The sequence below is a fragment of the Camelus dromedarius genome, chromosome 12 (assembly GCF_036321535.1).
Source record: "Camelus dromedarius isolate mCamDro1 chromosome 12, mCamDro1.pat, whole genome shotgun sequence".
Classification (NCBI taxonomy): Eukaryota; Metazoa; Chordata; class Mammalia; order Artiodactyla; family Camelidae; genus Camelus; species Camelus dromedarius.
In genome coordinates, this window is record NC_087447.1 from 46,476,892 (window position 1) to 46,497,565 (window position 20,674).

At 42.3% G+C, this 20,674-nt stretch overlaps 1 protein-coding gene across 4 annotated transcripts in view; it reads right to left on the reverse strand.

Moving 5' to 3' along the window:
* Positions 1-20,674, reverse strand: part of STIM1 (stromal interaction molecule 1) — a 169,725-nt gene that overhangs the window by 15,163 nt on the left and 133,888 nt on the right. For all 4 annotated transcript variants that reach the window (XM_031460206.2, XM_010988888.3, XM_031460207.2 and 1 more), the window contains 3 exons: positions 20,089-20,204; positions 4,465-4,642; positions 267-444 (listed from right to left, as the gene is read on the reverse strand). In XM_031460206.2, coding sequence (XP_031316066.1) covers positions 267-444; positions 4,465-4,642; positions 20,089-20,204 — 472 coding nt within the window. The remainder of the gene's footprint in view (positions 1-266; positions 445-4,464; positions 4,643-20,088; positions 20,205-20,674) is intronic.

A 20,674-nucleotide genomic window follows, 5' to 3' on the forward strand; every position in this document is an offset into this window, starting at 1 on the left:
TGCGTATCTAAAACATTGCCAGCTATATACTTATGATTTGTACAATTTATGTAAATACCTCAATAAAAATGGGACAGAATAACTGCTTTCACCCCTTATTCACTGTTGCAACTTTCCACTACTCATTGGTAAGAGTCTAGAGAATCTTGTAGGTATTCTTTGAGCCATATTCAGTCCTCATAAATGAAACTTTGCACCCAGATCTTTGGCCCCTGCCCTTTTACCCCAACCCCTCGAGGTGTCCAGGAATTTGTAGACTCTCCTACCTGCTCCAACTCCTCCTCAGCATATTTTTGGCGGCTCCGCTCATTCTCAGTACCCTCCCGCAGCTCCTTCAGCCGCTGAGCTTCCTGCTTGGCAAGGTTGATCTCATCACGCAGCTTCTTCTCCAGGTGTACCTTCTCCACCTCCACTGTGCGGTGCTCCTCCTGGGCTTTGTGCAGCCTGGGGGGTGATGCAGGGAGCTGAAGAAGGCCAGGCAAGGGGGCACCAGCCAACACGCCATGACTCATGGTATTGAAGAGGAAAATGAGGGCTGCAGCACTCAGAATGTATTCTCCCTACTCTGCTGACTGGCTCTGAGTTAGCTCAGGGCCAACAGAAACCACAATCATTACCATAACTCTTATGTTGGCCATCATTTGGCTGCCAGTAATCGAGGCTGTGAAACTAGATTCCCAGGTATCTAAGTCCTCCCTTCTAAGGTGTCTCACATACTAAGAACATAACAACTACTAGTTTACAAAGTATTTCACATGTGTCCTCCCTGCAGATAGATGATGCAATATTGTATCATTGTCAGCCTGGCACAGGTATGGACATGAAGGCTTAGAGAGGGGAAGTAACTGCAGGTAGAACCGAGACCAGAATTCCAATCTGTATGACCACAAATCCCATAGTTATTCCCCTGATACCAAGGTATCTGTAAGGTGCAATAAATGTAGAATACCCTGTAAGCTAGACCAAAGACCCAGAGAAAGCCTGATGGCTGAGATATGGAAAAGGGTGGTGGTAGTGGAGAGATGAAAGGAAGATAAGAAAGAAACTATTGATCTGTACCTCTTGGACTTCTGAGTACCTGTTCTCAGAAGCACAGAAAATGAAATTCATGCCAAAGCGGGTAGACAGGGTTTGGGAGAGCCCCCTGCTGCCCCTGGCCCTGAGTTCCCTTCCAAAGTATCTTCCATGGTGGGTCAGATCTCAAGGGCATCAGTTATAATGAAGATATACCCTTGTACTCACCCACACATTCCCTCTGTTCACTGACAAAACCCTCCATCCGTCCAAACAAGCTTCCTCCTTCCTCCCTTCTTTCCTCCACATAGCTATCTATGTTAATTCATTCATTCATCCATTCATTCACCAAGTACTTTCAGGTGTCTACCAAATGCTGAGCCCTGTGCTGAGGCCTAGATATATGGAGATGAGTGAGAAAACTGTCCCTGTCACTGAGGTACTCATGATCTAGTCCAATACAGACAAGTAACAGATAGCTATACACAGTGTGTAAGTTCTATAACAGATATACAAGGTGTTGGGTAGGCCAAAAAGGATGGAGTGATCAACTCTACCTGAAAGGAGTCAGAGAAGGTGAGGCATAAGCTAAACCCAGAAGGAGTAAGAGTTTGGCTAAACCCTCTAGGAGAAAGGATTTAGCCACTGTCAGGTCTTCCTACCTCAGTAGGAACCACCGAGTTACTGGGGGACCAGGATAGGAGGGTAAAAGGATGATTAAGAAGACAAGCAATATATGGCTTAGACTTGAGGTACAGAACAGGAAGGACAGGCTACAGAACAAGAAGGGCCCACAGAGAAGAGCACTGACTACTGAGTAAATCAAGCAGGTGAAACAGAAGGGGCAGAAATGGAACTTAATCTCTGAAAAAACCAAGTACATATTTGTCAGTGACTAAAGCCTCAAAAGATGTGGTGGGAAAAGCAGGGAGGGAAGGGGTAAAACGTCTAGGCTGCAAGTTTCCTGCTGACAAATTGTAGTCTTCTGCCCACTTTGCCCCTGGAGTGAAAGGGAGTTGAACCTCCTCAAGATACACAGCAGGTGGCGCTACATGCACAGCTAAAAACAAATCAGAGGCGCCATTTTCAGCCTCAGCCTCCTTCCCTTGCTGACTATCTTCCTCTATTGTATTCTTCCATGACCCAATTGCTAGAAATTATACCATTAGGAATTCAATTCACCACTGAAATATTATCCTCTCTGAAAACAGCCTCTTCTGAAAAGCCTTTGATATGTCTGTCTTCCCCACGCAATAGGGAGCTCCTTTAAAATAAAACCAAAACTACCCACTTTCACAGTCCTAACAGGATCTAATGCAGATAAAGATCAATAAATACTATTGGGTGCAGAAATGAGCAAATAAATGTACAATCAAGCCTTGCCCCACTCCATCTCCTCCACAGAAGACTAAGCATCTTGAAGGCAGCTATCAATTACCATTACAAGTAAGAAAATTAGGCAGCCTGACTGCAAGCCCTGGCTCTAAGTAGCTATATGACTATGGACAAGTCTGTTCCCCAAGCGAGATCTGTCTCTTCATTTTTAAGTGGGAATCAAAATCCTGCCTGCCTCAAAGAATTATCTTGAAACCCAATGCAATCCTAACTGGAATGCACATGTGGCATTACATTTATTCACCCCAAATATCAGGAACTCTGTAAAAAAGCTCTATGGTGGCTGGCAGAGCAGGCCTGCCAAGGGAGGAGGGACAAGGAAGCATGTAGGCTCTAGACAATGTCAGAGGAGGATATATACGTGTGCAGGCCTGTCTCTGGGTGTGTGTGTGCATTCATTTCTCAAAGTGCCACAGTGGTTATTTAGCTCTGGAGGCCTTGGGGAGCAGGGAGATCTGGGAGCTTAGTTTTATCCCTGAACTTGGAATGCCTCCTGCCTAGATTCTTTGCCTTTGGAATGAAAACAGTACATGTTTTTCAGACAAATGAAGAATGGGAACTGCCCACATAGCAGCATTTAGCCCCCAGTTGAAAAAGGGCCCAGAAACAAGGGGCCCAGCAAAGTAGCCAGGAATCAGCTCAAAGATAAAACTCCTCTTGCCCCCTAAAAGCCCAGCCCATGGAAATGAATCTGCTAGGGCTGCCCTTACTGATGCACCCTATGGGTGTCAAAATTCCTAGCTCACTATTTACTGATATGTGACCCCAAGCAAAGCATTCACACTCTCTGAGACTTTGTCTTCAACTCTAAGAGTGAGATAATAATAATACCTACCTAACAGGGTTGTGGTGACTTAAAACAATGATGCATTTAAGTATTTAACAGTACCTAGCTCTTAAGAAATCCTTTCCCTATCCCTTCAAAAAAACAGTATCTGTCATTTTAAAATAACAGAAAAGAGCCAGACTTCATTTCCTTTTATATGGATTCCTGCAAAGACTTCCCAGTTGGAGTCTTTAGGCTGCTGGAATAATTTTCTAAAAGACAGTCCTGATGTAGGGCTCTCCTCTTCTCAAAAACAAAACAAATTGAAAAAACAAATGCCTGCATTGACTCGCTATTGCCTTTTGCCTCCTACTAAACTTCCCCATGAGTCTTAAGGTGCCAGGGATCTGGCCTCCCTCTATACATTTGACCAGAACTACCAGGACTGCCCTACCCATCTTTCAAAGCCACCTCCTCAGACTCCACATCCACCCATCTCCTGCCCCTGTGCCCTTCCAGTCCTTGGCGTTCTCGTCCCGTAAGCTGACACCGAGTCACTGCGCCTTCTTATGTGTGAGCCTCATGGTCCCAGGAGCAGAGACTTCCTTACAATTCCCCGCACAGACCCGGTTCCTAGATGTCAGGAAGTACCCAGGTCACCTGACTGACTGGCACTGTCTCTTCACAACTAGATCTTATACAATAGTTTTTAAGTCATGTTTTATTTAAACAGAATCCCAGAGTATTAGAGCTAGAAGGCTTTGATATCCTCGCAGGTCAATCCCTTCACATTACTGATGAGGAAGTAAGTCCTAGAAGGGAAAGAGATTTACCCAAAGTCATACAAGTGAGTACTTTTGAGATTTAGATTCAGTACAAGAAAGAACTAAAGGTATTAGGAAGACCAATTTGTGAGGTTTCTTTGGAGAACAGTTAATTATGTCTATTTTTATGGAAAGGAAAGCAGTCCAGATGTAGGACAAAGGATAGAATGATCCCTAACAAGCCATCCAACCAGAGAGCTCAAGACCTCTGACAGCTCCACACATTTCTCCCTCTGAAGCTCCAAAGGAGAACAGACAGAAATAAGTTTCTGCCCTGGGGAGGAATACTTGCCTATGCAATGGAATGCAGGTACCCAAGCTCCATTGCAGTTTTGGAAGGATGACACAGCCTGGGCAGCTGCATCAGCAGGGTCTCAGGGGCCAGGTGGCCCACAACCCAGGTGGAAACAGGAGGCTCCCAAGAGCTGCCAGCACCAGGGCCATGGGGAAGGGGCAGGACCTTACCTTTCTTGAAGGTCATGCAGACTCTGCTCAGCTCGGTGTAACCCCTCCAGATCCTTCATCATCTTCTTCATGTGCTCCTTGGAGTAACGGTTCTGGATGTAGGCAAACCAGCAGCCGCCCACACCAATAACGATAGACACCACCAGCATGAAGTCCTTGAGGTGATTATGGCGGGTCACTGCCAGAGAGGAAGTCATGGTGAGTCAGGTTGCCCATTGCAGGCTTAGCCTTGCAGATACCGCTGTATCCCCTCCTCCATGAAGCCTTCCCACTCAAGAGGAATTCATTTCCCTTCTTAGACACATACTTGCCACACTCTGTGCCTATTTCTCTGCTAAGTTAAGGCCTAGTTTGGAAAGGATGAGAGGCCTTAGAGCAATAAGGAAGCCTACTGATCATGCTTGCGTAGTATGCAGCGAAGAGGAGAGAACTGGTGCCTTCTCAATACATCCCAGCCATTCTGGGCTGTGATGAGCCCATGTGCCTGGAGGCAGGCTTCTGCCTTACAGGGTAAGCAAAGCTAAGGTGCTACAGTAGGAAGAAGGGAAAGAGATTTACCCGAAGTCATACAAGTGAGTACTTTTGAGATTTAGATTCTGTACAAGGAAGAACTAAGGTAAGGGTATGAAGCAATGTCACTACGTCTTGAGGACTGTCTGTGGGATTGAGGTTACTGCAGGAGCTAGGTCTCCTGGACTACTAGGCTATTCCATGTACAAGGTATAAAATCCAGAGCAGGTCAATTCTCACCTATGGAGAGCATTTCTAGGCTGTGGCACAACCCATACATCAGGGGGAATGGGAGTAGCATCAAGAGATTGGTATATATAACACATTACATGTGCCAGGAAGAGAGGGGCAGATCTACCTCCAGACAATGTCTGGCAACAACTTGGTGAAGTGCCAGGGCCCTGGCCACCAGCTGGGGTTCAAAGCAATGCTCAGCCTCCAGGGCAAAACTGAAAAGCTAAACAAGGAATAATACCAGAAAACAGGAGCAAAATCCATGTCCTCTTAGGACTTAACTGAGTTCTTAACTGAGCCAACCAGAAGAGGGGCAGTCCTGGAGCCTGAGACTGCTCCTAATGTACCAGACCTGAGCTCTGGGCCACAGCACAGGAGACTGAAAGAGACACCTTCACTATAGGAGAAGAAGCTGCTGCTGGAAGCCCTGCCTACGTTGTACTCCACTTGAAATAGAGCAGCTGTGGCTCAGAGGAGAAACGAGGGAATGACTTCCTGTGCCAGCAGGTTACCTCAGCTGGGGAGGAAGAGGCAGGACTGACAGGATTTCAGTGCCCAGTAAAGACAAGGGGCTGAGGGGAATCCAAAAGGACTCAGGCAGAGCCACCAAGTTGAGGCAGAGTCTAGACAGCAGGAAAAGACACATGTAGCTGGAATTCTACTGCATGAAGCTGAGGCCCAGTTTGACAAAAAAGGTCCTATGCATAGCACCTCGTTGAAAGGTTGAGAAGCAGGACATGGGGATGGTGTGGGGTCAAAGATAGATTAGCACATTCTATTTCCATCCAAGGGAGTTACTAGATCCAAGGTGTAGCTGTGTTCTTTACATGTTTATGCCAGACTTAACGGAGAAAACTGAGGGTCCTCTATGGCCATCCTCCAGACAGGTCTACACTTCAAGCCATACTCAAATCCTCACTCTCTTGTCCTTCAAGTCCCAAGAAAAGATATCTCTGCAGCACAGTGAACTGCCTTCCTTTCTGGAACACACCTGCCTCTTACACAGCCTCTACCAAAGGCTCCCTGTCTCCTCTGTTTGTTAAGGACTTTTCATCTTGGCTTCCAAGGGTTTCTCACCTCCAGCATCCCCTTTACATTCCTACCAAAAGTCAAAGGTATTCTGTTCAAACAAGGCTCTGTGCAATCAGCACCTTCCTCCATTACCTCCAACCTTCAAAGTTCTTAAGGTGGGCATGAAGATCAGGCACCTATCCATTCTATTCAGCCTCTTATTCTACTTTGTTCAGATCAATTTGGAACAAGATCCTATTATTTTTTCCTGCCTCATATTCTCATCCAAGTCATGAATAAAAATACTGAATGACCAGGGCCAAGGATAGGACCTATCAGTCAGCCCCTCCTCTGAGGTAATCCTGTTCCACCTATCAGTATCCTCTGGATCTCTTCAACCAGTTTTGACTCCACTTAAATATACAAGAATCCACCTCATAGGCCCCTGTGCCTTGTCAAATGCCTAGCTGAAGCTCTGATATGCTGTCTGTCACATTCCATGAGCTACCAAGCTTGGTGGGTAGAAAATGAGTCTAATCTGGTTGATTTACTCCATGGTCCCTACTGATCATCTCTTGTCTGTAAGCCAGTGTCTACAGTACTGATCAGCTTCAAGCTCTCTCTCCTTAATCTACATAATAAAGGAGGAGAAATGAGAGAAAATATCAACTGTTTCAGGCATTTATATTCACATTTCAAATTCTTCAACTACTCCATAAGGTAGGGTATCCCCATTCTATAGACCAGAAAACTGAGGCTCCACAGGGGCACTAAAAGTGCTAGAGTCCATAAAAAGTCACAGTGCTGGAATTCTAATGCAGATTTACCTGACTGCAGTCTTTCTGCTACACACTACTTTCTCATACTCAACGCAGCAGATATCTGCTTTGTTACATGCAAACATCTCTCACCATGGAGATGCCTATATCCCCTGATCCAGCCTGAGAATGACTCTAAGAGTTCCAAGGCCCTCCCCTGCGAACAGGATGCTGGGAGCTGGCTGTGGCATTGCTTTCAGGACAGTGAAGACCCAAAGGCTGAATAGCCAGGCCTTCAAGGTTAAACATAAGGCCTCATGTAGAGAAATTCTTGTTTCATCAAAGGAAGCATCCTGCACTGAGTATTGGAAGTCTGGGTTCTACACTTGCCTCTGCCCAAATTTGTTATGAAATTCAGTTCCCCTATCTGGGTCTTAGCTTTCTCAGCTGTAAAATGCACTATCACAGAATTACTAAAGAGATCAAATGCATAATTGCAAATAAAAGTGCTTTCAGGTGTTTGGAAATATTCAGATGGACATATCCAGTAGGTAATGAATAATGCAGATGTGAAGTTTGAGGAAGAAGTACAAGTTAGAGTAGATGTGAGAATTATCAGGATCCTTCAGTGGGGCCCTGGGCTGAACCCCACAGTCCTAAGGGAATCTGTGATGGTTAATTTTATGTGTCAAATTGACTGGGCTACGGTATATCCAGGTAGCTGGTAAAACATTCTTTCTGGATGCATCTGTGAAGTTGTCTTTGTAAGAGATTAGTACTTGAATCGGTAGACTGAGTAAAGACCATCTTCACTAATGTAAGTGGGCATCACCCAATTGTCCTCATGCTGCTGAGGACCAGCCTGATCAGAATCAAAAGGCAGAGAGCAGCAAATCTGCTTTGTCAGCTTGAGTTGAGACATCCATCTTCTGCCCTTTTACATCAGCGCTCCAGGCTCTTAGGTCTTCAGAATCAGACTCAGACTCATGCCATTGGCCCTCCGATTCTCTGGCCTTTGGACTTGGACTGACACCATAAGCTCCCCTGGTTCTCAGGCCTTCGGACTCAGGCTGAATTACACCTCTGGCTCTCCTAGGTCTCCAGCCTGCAGATGGCAAATCATGGGACTTCTTGGCCTCCATAATCACATGAGCCAATTCTCATAATAAATCTCCTCTTTTATATATCTATACACATACCCTATTTGTTCTGTTTCTCTGGAGAACCCTAATAGAGAATCTATAAACTATTGTGTCAGGGGAAAAAAAGAGGAAAAAAGTGGAAATTAAGAGTCTATGCCATAAGCCACAATGCCAGAGAGATACAAGCAATATGAAGAAGCAGAGGAACCACTCCCAATTAAAAGAGCAAGAGAAATCCGCTGAAAGAACAAACAATGAAATAGACATTGATGGCCTACTAGATCAAGATTTCAGAAAAGGAGTGATCAAAGTACTGAAGGAACTAAAAGAGATAGTGTTTAGAGATATAATATATGTCAAAAATGAAACTGAAGCTATAAAGAAGAACCAAGTAGAAATGGTAAACTCATTTGCTGAGATGAGAGCTGATCTAAAGGATGTACAAAGCAGGCTAGATAATGCAGAGGAACGAATAAGTGACCTAGAAGACAGGACAACAGAATGCACCCAATCAGAACAGCTGAGACAAAAACAAATTAAAAAACAATGAAAACAATATAAGGGACCTATGGGATAATATAAAGCATGCCAATCTACGCAAAATAGGGGTTCCAGAAGGGGAAGAAAGAACAAAGGGGATTGAAAAGGTATTTGAAGAAATCATGACTGAAAACTTCCTAAACCTAAAGAAGGAATCAGATATCCAAGTATAGGAAGCTCAGATGGTCCCAAACAAGAAGAACCCAAACAGACCCACACTAAGACATATCATAACCAAGATGGCCAGAGCCAAGGATAAAGAAAATATCCTAAAGGCAGCAAGAGAAAAACAAAGAGTGAATTACAAGGGAACCCCCATAAGGCTCTCAGCTGATTTCTCTACACAAACACTACAGGCCAGAAGGGAGTGGCAAGATATATTCAAAGTCCTGAGTGAAAAAAAGATGCAGCCTAGGATACTTTATCCAGCAAGGCTATCCTTTAGAATAGAAGGAGAGATAAAGGATTTCATAGACAAGCAAAAACTAGAAGAGTTTAGCAACACTAAACCCATGCTAAAAGAAATATTCTACTCTAAATAGAAAAGAAGCAAGATGCTACAAAAATGAGAAACTCATAACTGGAAAGGTGATAATTATCATGAATTACAAATAGAATAAACACAAAATTGTAAAAGAAGACATCTAAATCATTAAGAGTGGGAGATGGAAGCAAGAAAATATAGAGTACTTTTTTTTCTTTTTAAAATTTTTTGTTCTCAGTAGGATGGGTTTGAGCTTATATTACTATCTGTTTAACACAAACAGTTATACTAATGGGTTAATAGAATTACACAAAAGGATAACCGCAAGCCAAAAACTTACAAGTGAGTCACAAAAACTAAATAAAATCCAAGATAATACAAAGGAAAGTTACCAAACCACAAAAGGAAGAAGAAAGGAACTGCAAAAATAAGTTCAAAGTGGCAATTAACACACATCTATCATTAATTACTGTAAATTTTAATGGACTAAATGCTCCAATCAAAAGACATAGAGTTGGCAGATTGGATAATAAAGCAAGAACCTTCAACATGCTGCATACAAGAGACCCACTTTAGGGAGAAGGACACATATAGATTGACAGTGAAAGGATGGAAAAGGATATTCCACGCAAATGGAAAAGCCAAAAAAGCAGGTGTAGCAGTACTGATTTCAGACAAAATAAACTTTAAAACAAAGGCCACAAAGAAAAATAAAGAAGGACATTTTATAATGATTAAAGGAGTAATACAAGATGAGGATATTACACTCATTAATATATATGCACCAAATATAGGAGCACCTAAGTACACAAAACAATTACTAACAGAGATAAAGGGGGTAATTGATGGGAATACAATCATTGTAGGAGATTTTAACACTGCATTAACATCACTAGACAGATCTTCCAGACAGAAAATAAATAAGGCAACAGAGAAATTAAATAATACAATAGAAAAATTAGATTTGGTGGATATTTTCAGAGCATTACACCCCTCAAAAATAGGATATACATTCTTTTCAAGTGCATATGGGACATTTTCTAGGATTGATCATGTACTTGGGCACAAAAGAAGCCTCAACAATTTTAAGAAGATAGAAATTATCTCAAGCATCTTTACTGATCACAATGCCATGAAACTAGAAATCAACTACAGAGAAACAAAGGAGGAAAAAAAGGAAAGCATAGAGATCAAACAACATGCTATTAAAAAAACCAATGGTTCAATGATGAAATCAAAGTTGAAATTTAAAAATACCTCGAGACAAATGAAAATGAAAACACAACCACACAAAATTTATGGGATGCAGCAAAGGCAGTGCTAAGAAGGAAGTTTATAGCGATACAGGCCTTCCTCAAAAAAGAAGAACAATCTCAAGTAAACAATCAAACCCATCAGCTAAAAGAATCAGAAAAAGAAGAGCAAAAAAATCCAAAAGTCAGCAGAAGGAAGGAAATAATAAAGATCAGGGAGGAAATTTAAAAAATAGAGATTTAAAAAAATAGAAAAAAATCAATCAAACCAAAAGCTCGTTTTTTGAAAGAGTAAATAAAATCGACAAACCTCTGGCCAAACTCACAAAGAAGAAAAAAGAGAGAGCACAAATAAGCAAAATAAGAAAGGAAAATGGAGAAATTACAACAAAGAACATAGAAATACAGAATATCATACAAGAATATTATGAAAAATCATATGGAATCAAAATGGATAACCTAGAGTAGATGGACAAGTTTCTGGAAACACAGTCCACCAAGACTGAATCAAGGAGAAACTGATCACTTGAACAAACTGATCATTGGAAATGAAATCGAATTAGCAATAAAAAACCTCCCTACAAATAGAAGTCCAGGACTGGATGGCTTCACTGGAGAATTCTACTAAACATACAAAGAAGAACTCATACCAGTCCTTCTCAAAATCTTCCAGAAGATTGAAAAGGAGGGAATACTCCCAAACTCATTCCATGAAGCCACCATCACCCTGATACCAAAACCAGGCAAAGACACTACCAAAAAAGAGAATTACATACCAATATCACTGATGAACATAGATGCAAAAATCCTTACCAAAATATTAGCAAATAGACTCCAACAGCACATGAAAAAGATTATATACAATGATTAAGTTGGGCTCATCCCAGGGACACAAGGGTGGTTCAACATATGCAAATCAATCAATATAATACATCACATCAACAAGAAAAAGGACAAAAACCACATGATCATCTCAATAGATGCAGAAAATGCATTTGATAAAATTCAACACCCATTTATGATAAAAACTCTCACCAAAGTGGGTATAGAGGGAACATATCTCAACATCATAAAAGCTATAGATAACAAACCTACAGCCAGCATAGTACTCAATGGGGAAAAACTCAAAACCTTCTCACTAAAATCTGGGACAATACAAGGCTGCCTACTATCACCACTCCTATTCACATAGTCTTGGAAGTCCTAGCCACAGCAATCAGGCAAGACAGAGAAATAAAAGGGATCCAAATTGGAAAAGAAGAGGTAAAAGCGTCACTGTATGCAGACAACATGACACTATATATAGAAAACCCTAAAAGGTCCACACAAAAACTACTAGAAATAATCGGAGAATTCAGTAAGGTAGAAGGTTACAAGATTAACGTTCAAAAATCAGTTGCATTTCTTTACACTAACGATGAATCAACAGAAAAAGAAAGTAAAGAAACAATCCCCTTTAAAATAGTACCCAAAGTAATAAAATACCTAGGAATAAATCTAACCAAGGAGGTGAAAGACTTACACAAGGAAAACTATAAAATACTGATGAAGAAAATTAAAGAAGTCTTTAAAAAATGAAAAGATATCCCATGCTCCTGGACTGGAAGAATCAATATTGTTAAAATGGTCATACTGCCCAAGGCAATCTGCAGATTTAATGCAATCCCTATCCAATTACCCAGGATATATTTCACAGAACTAGAACAAATCATAATAAAATTTATATGGAACCACAAAAGACCTAGAATTGCCAAAACATTACTGAAGAAAAAGAGAGGCTGGAGGAATAACTCTCCCAGACTTCAGACAATACTATATAGCTACTGTCATCAAGACAGCATGGTATTGGTACAAAAACAGACATATGGACCAATGGAATAGAATAGAGAGCCCAGAATGAACCCACAAACTTTTGGTCAACTCATTTTCGACAAAGGAGGCAAGAATATACAAATGGAATAAAGACAGTCTCTTCAGCAAATGGTGTTGGGAAAACTGGACAGCAGCATGTAAATCAATAAGCTAGAACACTCCCTTACACCATACACAAAAATCAACTCAAAATGGATCAAAGACTTAAACATAAGACAAGATACAATAAACCTCCTAGAAGAAAATATAGGCAAAACATTATCTCACATACATCTCAAAAATGTTCTCCTAGGGCAGTCTTCCCAAGCAATAGAAATAAAAGCAAGAATAAATAAATGGGACCTAATGAAACTTACAAGCTTCTGCACAGCAAAGGAAACCATAAGTAAAACAAAATGACAACCTATGGAATGCGAGAAAATTTTTGCAAATGAAACCGACAAAGGCTTGATCTCCAGAATATATAAGCAGCTCATATGACTTAATAAGAAAAAAACAAACAACTCAATCCAAAAATGGGCAAAAGCTTAAACAAGCAATTCTCTAAGGAAGAAATACAAATGATCAATAGGCACATGAAAAAATGCTCAATATCACTAATTATCAGAGAAATACAAATCAAAACTACAATGAGGTATCACCTCACATCAGTCAGAATGGCCATCATTCAAAAGTCCACAAATGACAAATGCTGGAGAGGCTGTGGAGAAAAGGGAACCCTCCTACACTGCTATGGGAATGCAGTTTGGTACAGCCACTGTGGAAAACAGTATGGAGATTCCTCAAAAGACCAGGAATAGACTTACCATATGACCCAAGAATCCTGCTCCTGGGCATATATCCAGAAGGAACCCTACTTCAAAATGACACCTGCACCCCAATGTTCATAGCAGCACTATTTACAATAGCCAAGACATGGAAACAGCCTAAATGTCCATCAACAGATGACTGGATAAAGAAGAGGTGGTGTATTTATACAATGGAATACTATTCAGCCATAAAAACCGACAATATAACGCCATTTGCAGCAACATGGATGTTCCTGGAAAATGTCATTCTAAGTGAATTAAACCAGAAAAAGAAAGAAAAATACCACATAAGATTGCTCATATGTGGAATCTAAAACAAAAACAAAAACAAAACATAAATACAAAACAGAAACAGACTCATAGATGTAGAATACAAACTTGTGGTTGCCAAAGGGGAGAGGGGTGGGAAGGGACAGACTGGGATTTCAAAATCAGAATAGATAAACAAGATTATACTGTATAGCACAGGGAAATATATACAAGATTTTGTGGTAGCTCACAGCAAAATAAATGTGACAATGAATGTATGTATGTTCATGTATAACTGAAAAATTGTGCTCTACGCTGGAATTTGACACAACATTGTAAAATGACTATAACTCAATTTAAAAAGTTGAAAAAAAAGTCTAGTCTATGCCTTATTAATGATATACTTCTTCTATCATAATTCCAGTCCCATTCTTCAATTCCCACCACCTTCCCAGACCACTGCAGTCCACAGCGATCTTTCCATCCCTTCTCCTCCAAACCAGGATTCCCTGATCAACCCATTCTTTGGACCCGTAAACATGGGTTATCTCTTGCTATCTCAGGGACTGCCCTGGGTGTTTTTCAGCTTTCGTGTCAATCACTTTCTGGTAATCTGTTAGTTTCTCAGCGTGAGGGCACAGAGTTATTTATCTCTGTAGCCTCATGCTTAGCATAAAGGCTGACCAGAGCAGGTACTCAGCAAAGGTGGAAAGGAGAGAAAAAGGGAAGAAGAAAGGAAAGTTTTGGTAGGAAAGAGGAGGTACAATATAAAGTGCATGTGGAAGACAAATACCAGTCTCTGAGATCAAGAAGAGTATGGCCAGCTGTCCTGTACAGCTCCTACAAGAGCTCGCAGAATCCTTGCACCCTGTGAACAGAGCCAGGGCAGAAAGGCCACGGAGGTATTATGAAAGCAGATGTGGCTGGCTAGGGGAACAGAGCTAACCCAGGGAAGCTGGCTAGGACCTGGGGAGCCAGAGGGTGGCACAATTCCCAGCCTAAATGCTGCAAATAGATTTTAGCAAAATGAGGTCAACTGTTAACGCAATCAGGCCTGAGGCAAGGGAGGAGGGTGTAAACAAACGAGATGCTGACAGTGAACAGAGTCAGAGTAATGGTGAGAATTTTCTAGGTGCCAGTTAGCCCTGAGAAAGTGAGCCTCCAATCATTATCACTTTCTGGAATCCCCTCTCCCAATTTATTCTCTGCACCTCTCTGCTGCCCATAGTACCCTGTGCCTGGCAGATACAGATACTCCACCTCTTACTGCCAGAGTATGCACTAGGAATTTCTTTTGTCACTTACACAGCCTTCTGTGCTGAGGTGTCTGTTTAACCTGTGAAAGCTATTCCTTGGCCCTCCTCCCTTCTGGTTGTAGCCCCCAAAATGCCTCAGCTATCTACAGACACTCCAGAGGTAGCAGTTCTCCCCACGACCAAGCTGGACCAGATTCTTCTCCCCTCTCCCCAAGTCCTGTCACTCTGAAGAGGCCCAGCCTCCTTCTGTGTAACTTCTAGCTTTCCTCTCCTGGCACCTACTCCTTGCTGGGCCTTACGCTGAGTGCTGATGACAGATGGACAAAGCGGCTTCATCCCTCAAAGAGTTCCTAGGTTAAAGAATAACAGACAGGGGAACAGGTTGTTACAAAGAAAGCAGGTACAAAGGGCTGTGGGTCCCCAGAGGAAAGTGAGAGGGAAGGGTTGAGCAAGCCTGGGAAGAGGCTGGAAAGGCAACCTAGAGAAGGCTGGAAGGGTGATTTGGAACACAGCGAAAAGGAGAAAGAGAAAGGACAGGGCTGACAGAGACCAGAGCCAGCTTTGCCAGACAGGCAGCCACTCCTGCTCACTGAGGACTTTTCCCTATTACCTGAGCCACTGAGGAAGACAAGATGTAGTTTTGTCCTTTTCTCTTCACAAGTCCCCCCAACCCAAATAATTACTGTGCAGGCTTCTCTCTGCACTCTTCTCGATGCTCCTGCTAAGAACAAAGGGCACACCAGCCCCTAGCCCGAGATTAGCTACAGTAGGTATACACTAAAAGCCCACATACCTACCATTTATTTAGGGGAAATTGGGACATAGAGAACCTTAGGAGTGTGTCCAAGGTCACAAAGTAGTGATAAAGCCAGTCTGCTTGATTTCAAAAGATACAACGCTGTATATCTTGTTTCCTCTATCAGAAATAAAGGGTGGGATAACATAGTAGAAAAGAGCACTGAAATAATAAGTTAAAGACCTGGTGTGAGTCATGGCTCTGCTATTTAAAAGCTGAATGACCTCTAAAAACTCACCTCATCGCCTGAGCCTCAATTTCTCCCTCAGTGAATCATCTGCCGTCGTAATGAGACATCAGCTTAGTCCTCAAACTGAACACTGCCTTGGACCTCTGTGTCTCAGAGCACACCTAACACCTGACTACCAGCACTGTCAGGAGAGCCCCAGATGGGCCTGCCAGCCTAGAGCCAACTCTGCAGGTAGAAAAGACAGGAAAGCATCTGTGCTACTCCATGGCCACATGGGGAGGACTGAGCTGTCAGAAAGTGGTCTCTGAGGCAGCCCTGTGCTGAGTCAATCTGATCCCTTTCCCCCCTTCCCAAGCTCTGAGGCTGCTCTGGGCAGATGGGTCCTGCTCACTCAGCAGATCCGCCTAGCTACTGCAAACAAACCTTTGATTTGAGATTTCTCAAGTCTTAGACCAGTGGCAGGATTTTCATTAAAACTGGGCAAGGTAGCCTTGATGGCTGGCAGCTGAAACCAGCTCAGGTTCTCTAGAGTGTTTACTTGATGCCTATGGTGAGGTCTGAGAACCTCAGCCTTAAGAACTCACCTTAGGTGCAGAACATAGGTCAGAGCTGGCACAGGCCATCACTCCAGGTCCTGTGTGCATGTTGGACAGGGAACAGCACTGACTTAGGGATTTTAGTCTAGGCTCAAGTGGGAAAACAGAGCCTAGAGGGACACAGATTCTTTGCAGGTACCCACCAGGTATCACCCAACCCTTGTTGAAGTCTCCTGGCAAACAGCTTCCTAGTATTTTCCCCAGGTTCCAGCTAGGCAATTTTCAAATTTTTTCTTAAGAAGTATCAGCAGCAAAGTATAAAAACAATGTCTGTCATCTGGACAGCTGCTGGATTCCAAAATCTTTGCTCTCAAGAATACACCCAGCTCTTTCTGAGTCCTTGAATGAGAGAGCCAATAAGAGCCATAATGACCAAGTCCATTTTACAGATAAGGAAACCTAAATCTAGGCAGGAGAGCTAAATTGCCAAAGGTCATTTGATAAGGCAAGGGCCAAACACAGAATTCCTGAATTCCTACAGGGTGCAGATAGTAGGAAGAAAGAACAGAACTCCTGCCTTTTGCACAGGACCCTTATCAACACTTACTCCAAAATCATGGAATGTCACAGCTGAAATGAACCATAAGGATTCTTTAGTTCAATTTCATGATACAATTCAAACATATCTGAGAAAAGTGACCTACACAATGTCACACAGTGAGTCACAATTTTGAAAAGAGACCAAGGTGTTTTCCTAAATTTTACAAGAAGTTCTCCAAATGGAAATCCAGGAGTTATAAAAAATCAAATAAAAAATGATGATGATGATGATGATGATGATGGTGGTGGTGGTGGTGGTGGTGGTGATGGAGATATGATTCACATGCCCTAAAATTCACTCTTTTAAAATGTACAGTTCAGTGGTTTTAGCATATTGACAAGGTTGTGCAAACAACAGCACACTTAATTTTAGAACATTATCATTACCCCTCAAAGAAGTCCCATACTCATTAGCAGTTACTTCTCACTTCTCACTCCCTTCAGCTCCTGCCAGCCACCAATCTGCATTCTGTCTCCATGGATTTATCTATTCTGGACATTTCATATAAATGGAAACATAAAATATGTGTCCTCTCTTGTGTCTGACTTCTTTCACTCAGCATAATGTTTTCCAGGTTCATCCATGTTGTAGCATGTATCAGAACTTCATTCCTTCAGTCCTTTTTATGACTGAATAATAGTCCGCTGTATGTGTATACCACAACTTATTTACCCTTTCATCCATTGATGAACATATGGATTGCTTCCACCTTTTGGCTATTGTTAAGTAATGCTGCTAAGAACACATACATATACGTATACATGTACTTCAGAACCTGTTTTCAATTCTTTGGGTACATTCCTAGGCATGGAATTGCTAGGTCATATGATAAATATGTTTAACTTTTTGAGGAACAACCAGACTATTTTCGACAGCAGCCGAACTTTTTTACATTAGCACTAGAAATCTACAAATATTCTAATTTCTACGTACCCCTGCCAACACTTACTTTTGTTTTTTGTTTCTTTGTTCTTGTTTTTATCGTAGCTATCCTAGTGAGTGTGAAGCATCTTCTTAGTCGTAGTACTTCTGTTCTGCCTATCTCAGAAATAGAGTTTTCTGCTGACCTCTGACCTCCTGTAGGATAGGTCACATGAACCTATAGGCTATAAGAAATGAGTCTAGGGGAAGATACTTCTGTCCTGGTATCAGTCAAACCTGCTTCACTAGGGCCCCTCTTACTGGCTCTGATCTCCTGGACCCAGTACCATGTACACAGAGTTCTGGTTCCTATCCTCTCCAGCCCTAGCTGATTTTTCCATATAGAATCCTTGCCTACTTTAACCTGCAGTCTCTAATGCACCTTTTCAGATACAGTAAATCCTTGATATAGAACACATAACAGGCAGGTAATATATCTCAGAAGACTAAAGGGACATTTTCGGGCTGCCAAAGACCTCTCCTTCCTGGAGGGTGACAGAGGAGAGCCTTTGCAAAATTAGCCTAGCTTTGACTGCTGGGTTTGATTCTCATGGTATAAGTGTTCTTGCTGGTGTATACAAAGAGATGGGGGTAAGTTGTTAATGGGGAGAGTTTAGTAAGGCTACTTCCCATCTTCCAAGACTCAGCTCAAGAATGATCCTCTCCATAAAGCTTCTTAGCCTTCAGTTGAAAACTCCTCCCTACTTTGTGCTCCCACTTGAAATCTGGAATGACTTACATGACAGTTATACCACTGTGTTTACTGACCATTTACTTGATTTGTTAACATGCCAATCTCCATTTAGATGGAACTTCTTGAGATCAAGGACCTTGTCATTTACACTGGTACACAGTAGGTGCTCAATAAATGTTAGGGGATAAATGAAAGGCCATTGCTCAGTATAGAGGGTGGACCTCACATAAAGAGTGGAGCCATTCATTGTGTCATTTATTCAAAACTTATAAATGAATGGTAGGGAAAAAAAGTGTCCTAGGACTAAAAAAAAGGCAACAAAGGAGATGGAAACAGTCTTCTCCCATTTTGCTCTGCTTCGCACTTTTAAAAGATTAGACCTTCTGGAAAATGCAAAACTATGGAGAAGTAAAAGAAGATCAGTGATTGCCAGAGGTTGGTGGTGAGAAAGAATAAATAGGTGGATCACAGAGGATCTTTAGGGCAGTAAAACCATTTTGTATGACACCACAGAGGTAGATACATATTATTATATGTTTGTCCAACCCTATAGACCACAAAACACCAAGAGCCAACCTTAATGTAAACTATGGACTCCAGGCGATAGTGATGAGTCAACGTAAGTTCGTCAGTTGTAACAAAGGTACCACTGCAGTGGGGGATACTGATAATGGGGGAGGCTATGTGTGTATGGGGGCAGGAGGTATATGGAAAATCTCTCATTTTTGATGTGAACCTAAAGCTACTCTGAAAAATAAGCCAATTAAAAATTTTAAAACCAAAAAAAAGTACAGACCCATCCACCTCTATTGAGATATCAGCTTGGGCACCTATCAGGCCAAATGCACGGACAGGGAAATGTTATACTACCCCTGACCCTGCCTGCCAGCTGCTTTTCTGGACTGGTGCTTGGCTCTATAGCATTCTGCCACTGGCATCCTCAGCTGGTGTCGACAGCTCCCAAGGGGCAGGGGGTAGGCCCTAAGAGACTGTTTGGTCAAGGATAATTTTCTAAGAAATCTTACTACTTGTTCCCCCTGAGTTCACTTAGAATAAAAAAGATGTCAGGGTTGGCCATTCCCACCTTGCACATTTTCAAGAGTTGAAGCACCTAATTCTCCCAACTATCCCTTGGCTGAAGAAACCATCTTTCCTTAGGCCTAAATGTGTCTCTGTTGCTTCAGTGAAAGACTGTTCAGTTGTGTTTGGTTGTCTGAGGACACAAGATGTTCAGCAATCAGTTCATACCCTCTGCATGTCCACAGTGAGAGTGGGAACAGCTAAATGGAGTTCAGCCCCTTATGCATTACTTGCTCTCCCTGAGCATCCCGTTCATATTTTAGCATTTATATTCTTGCTCAGGTTGTTCCCTCTACCTAAGAATGCCCTGTCCTGCCACCTCCACAGAATAAAGTTCTATCCATCTTTAAAGACAGAGGTCACATGCCACCTCTTCTGTAGGATGCTTTCTCTATCCCTCCCCTGGACCTCAGACACATTGCGTACCTCTCTCGAACATTCATGTTATCTCTTTAGGGCAGAATATGATTTAGCCAGGTCTTCCTACAGAGTCCAGCATAGCACTGGCACAAAGTAAAGATTTTCTTTATGTATTTAATGAATGGATGTTGACATCTAGCTGGACTAAAATGTTGACCACTTCATATCTGAAAGCAGGAGTGCCTAGAAGACCCAGGATCTCAGCCCAGCCACTCAAACAGTCTTGTGTTCCATGCACATCAGCAGCCCTTCTCTCCACAGGACTCACAGAGAGGAGGCCCAAAGAGCACTGTGTCCAGGGCCTTCAGCTGCAGCTTCTGCCGATGGCTCCGGTCTGTCATCTTCAGCACAGTCCCTGTCATGGTAGTGTTGGTTACAGCAAGCCTGTTGGGGCAAAGAGTAGGGGCTCAGTTCCCTGCCAGCAAAGCCAGGAAGGCTTCTGGTAGGATTACCCACCTCCTCCAGGAACATTTCCATGACTTCTAGCTCCTCATGATTGCTCCCCTCTGCACTCTGGTACACAGAGTCTATACCAGTGGATCTCAACAAGGAGTAAGGAGGACACATAACATTTACCAAGAATTTGTTCACCCTTCTCCCCATCTCCTGAGTATCCTACCCTCTAAGGATTATACATCTGTGATCATTCCTACACCCAGCTGTAAATTTTCTGTTAGTGCTTCTCTTTGCAGGGATTATCCACTATATATATATATATATATAGTGGATAATCCCTGGAAAGAGATATATGTGTATATATATATATACATATATATATATAGTGGATAATCCCTGCCCCCATACTCCTACCACTTGTAAATGCATTCTCCTGTCCAGCCCAAGTCAAAATGTCA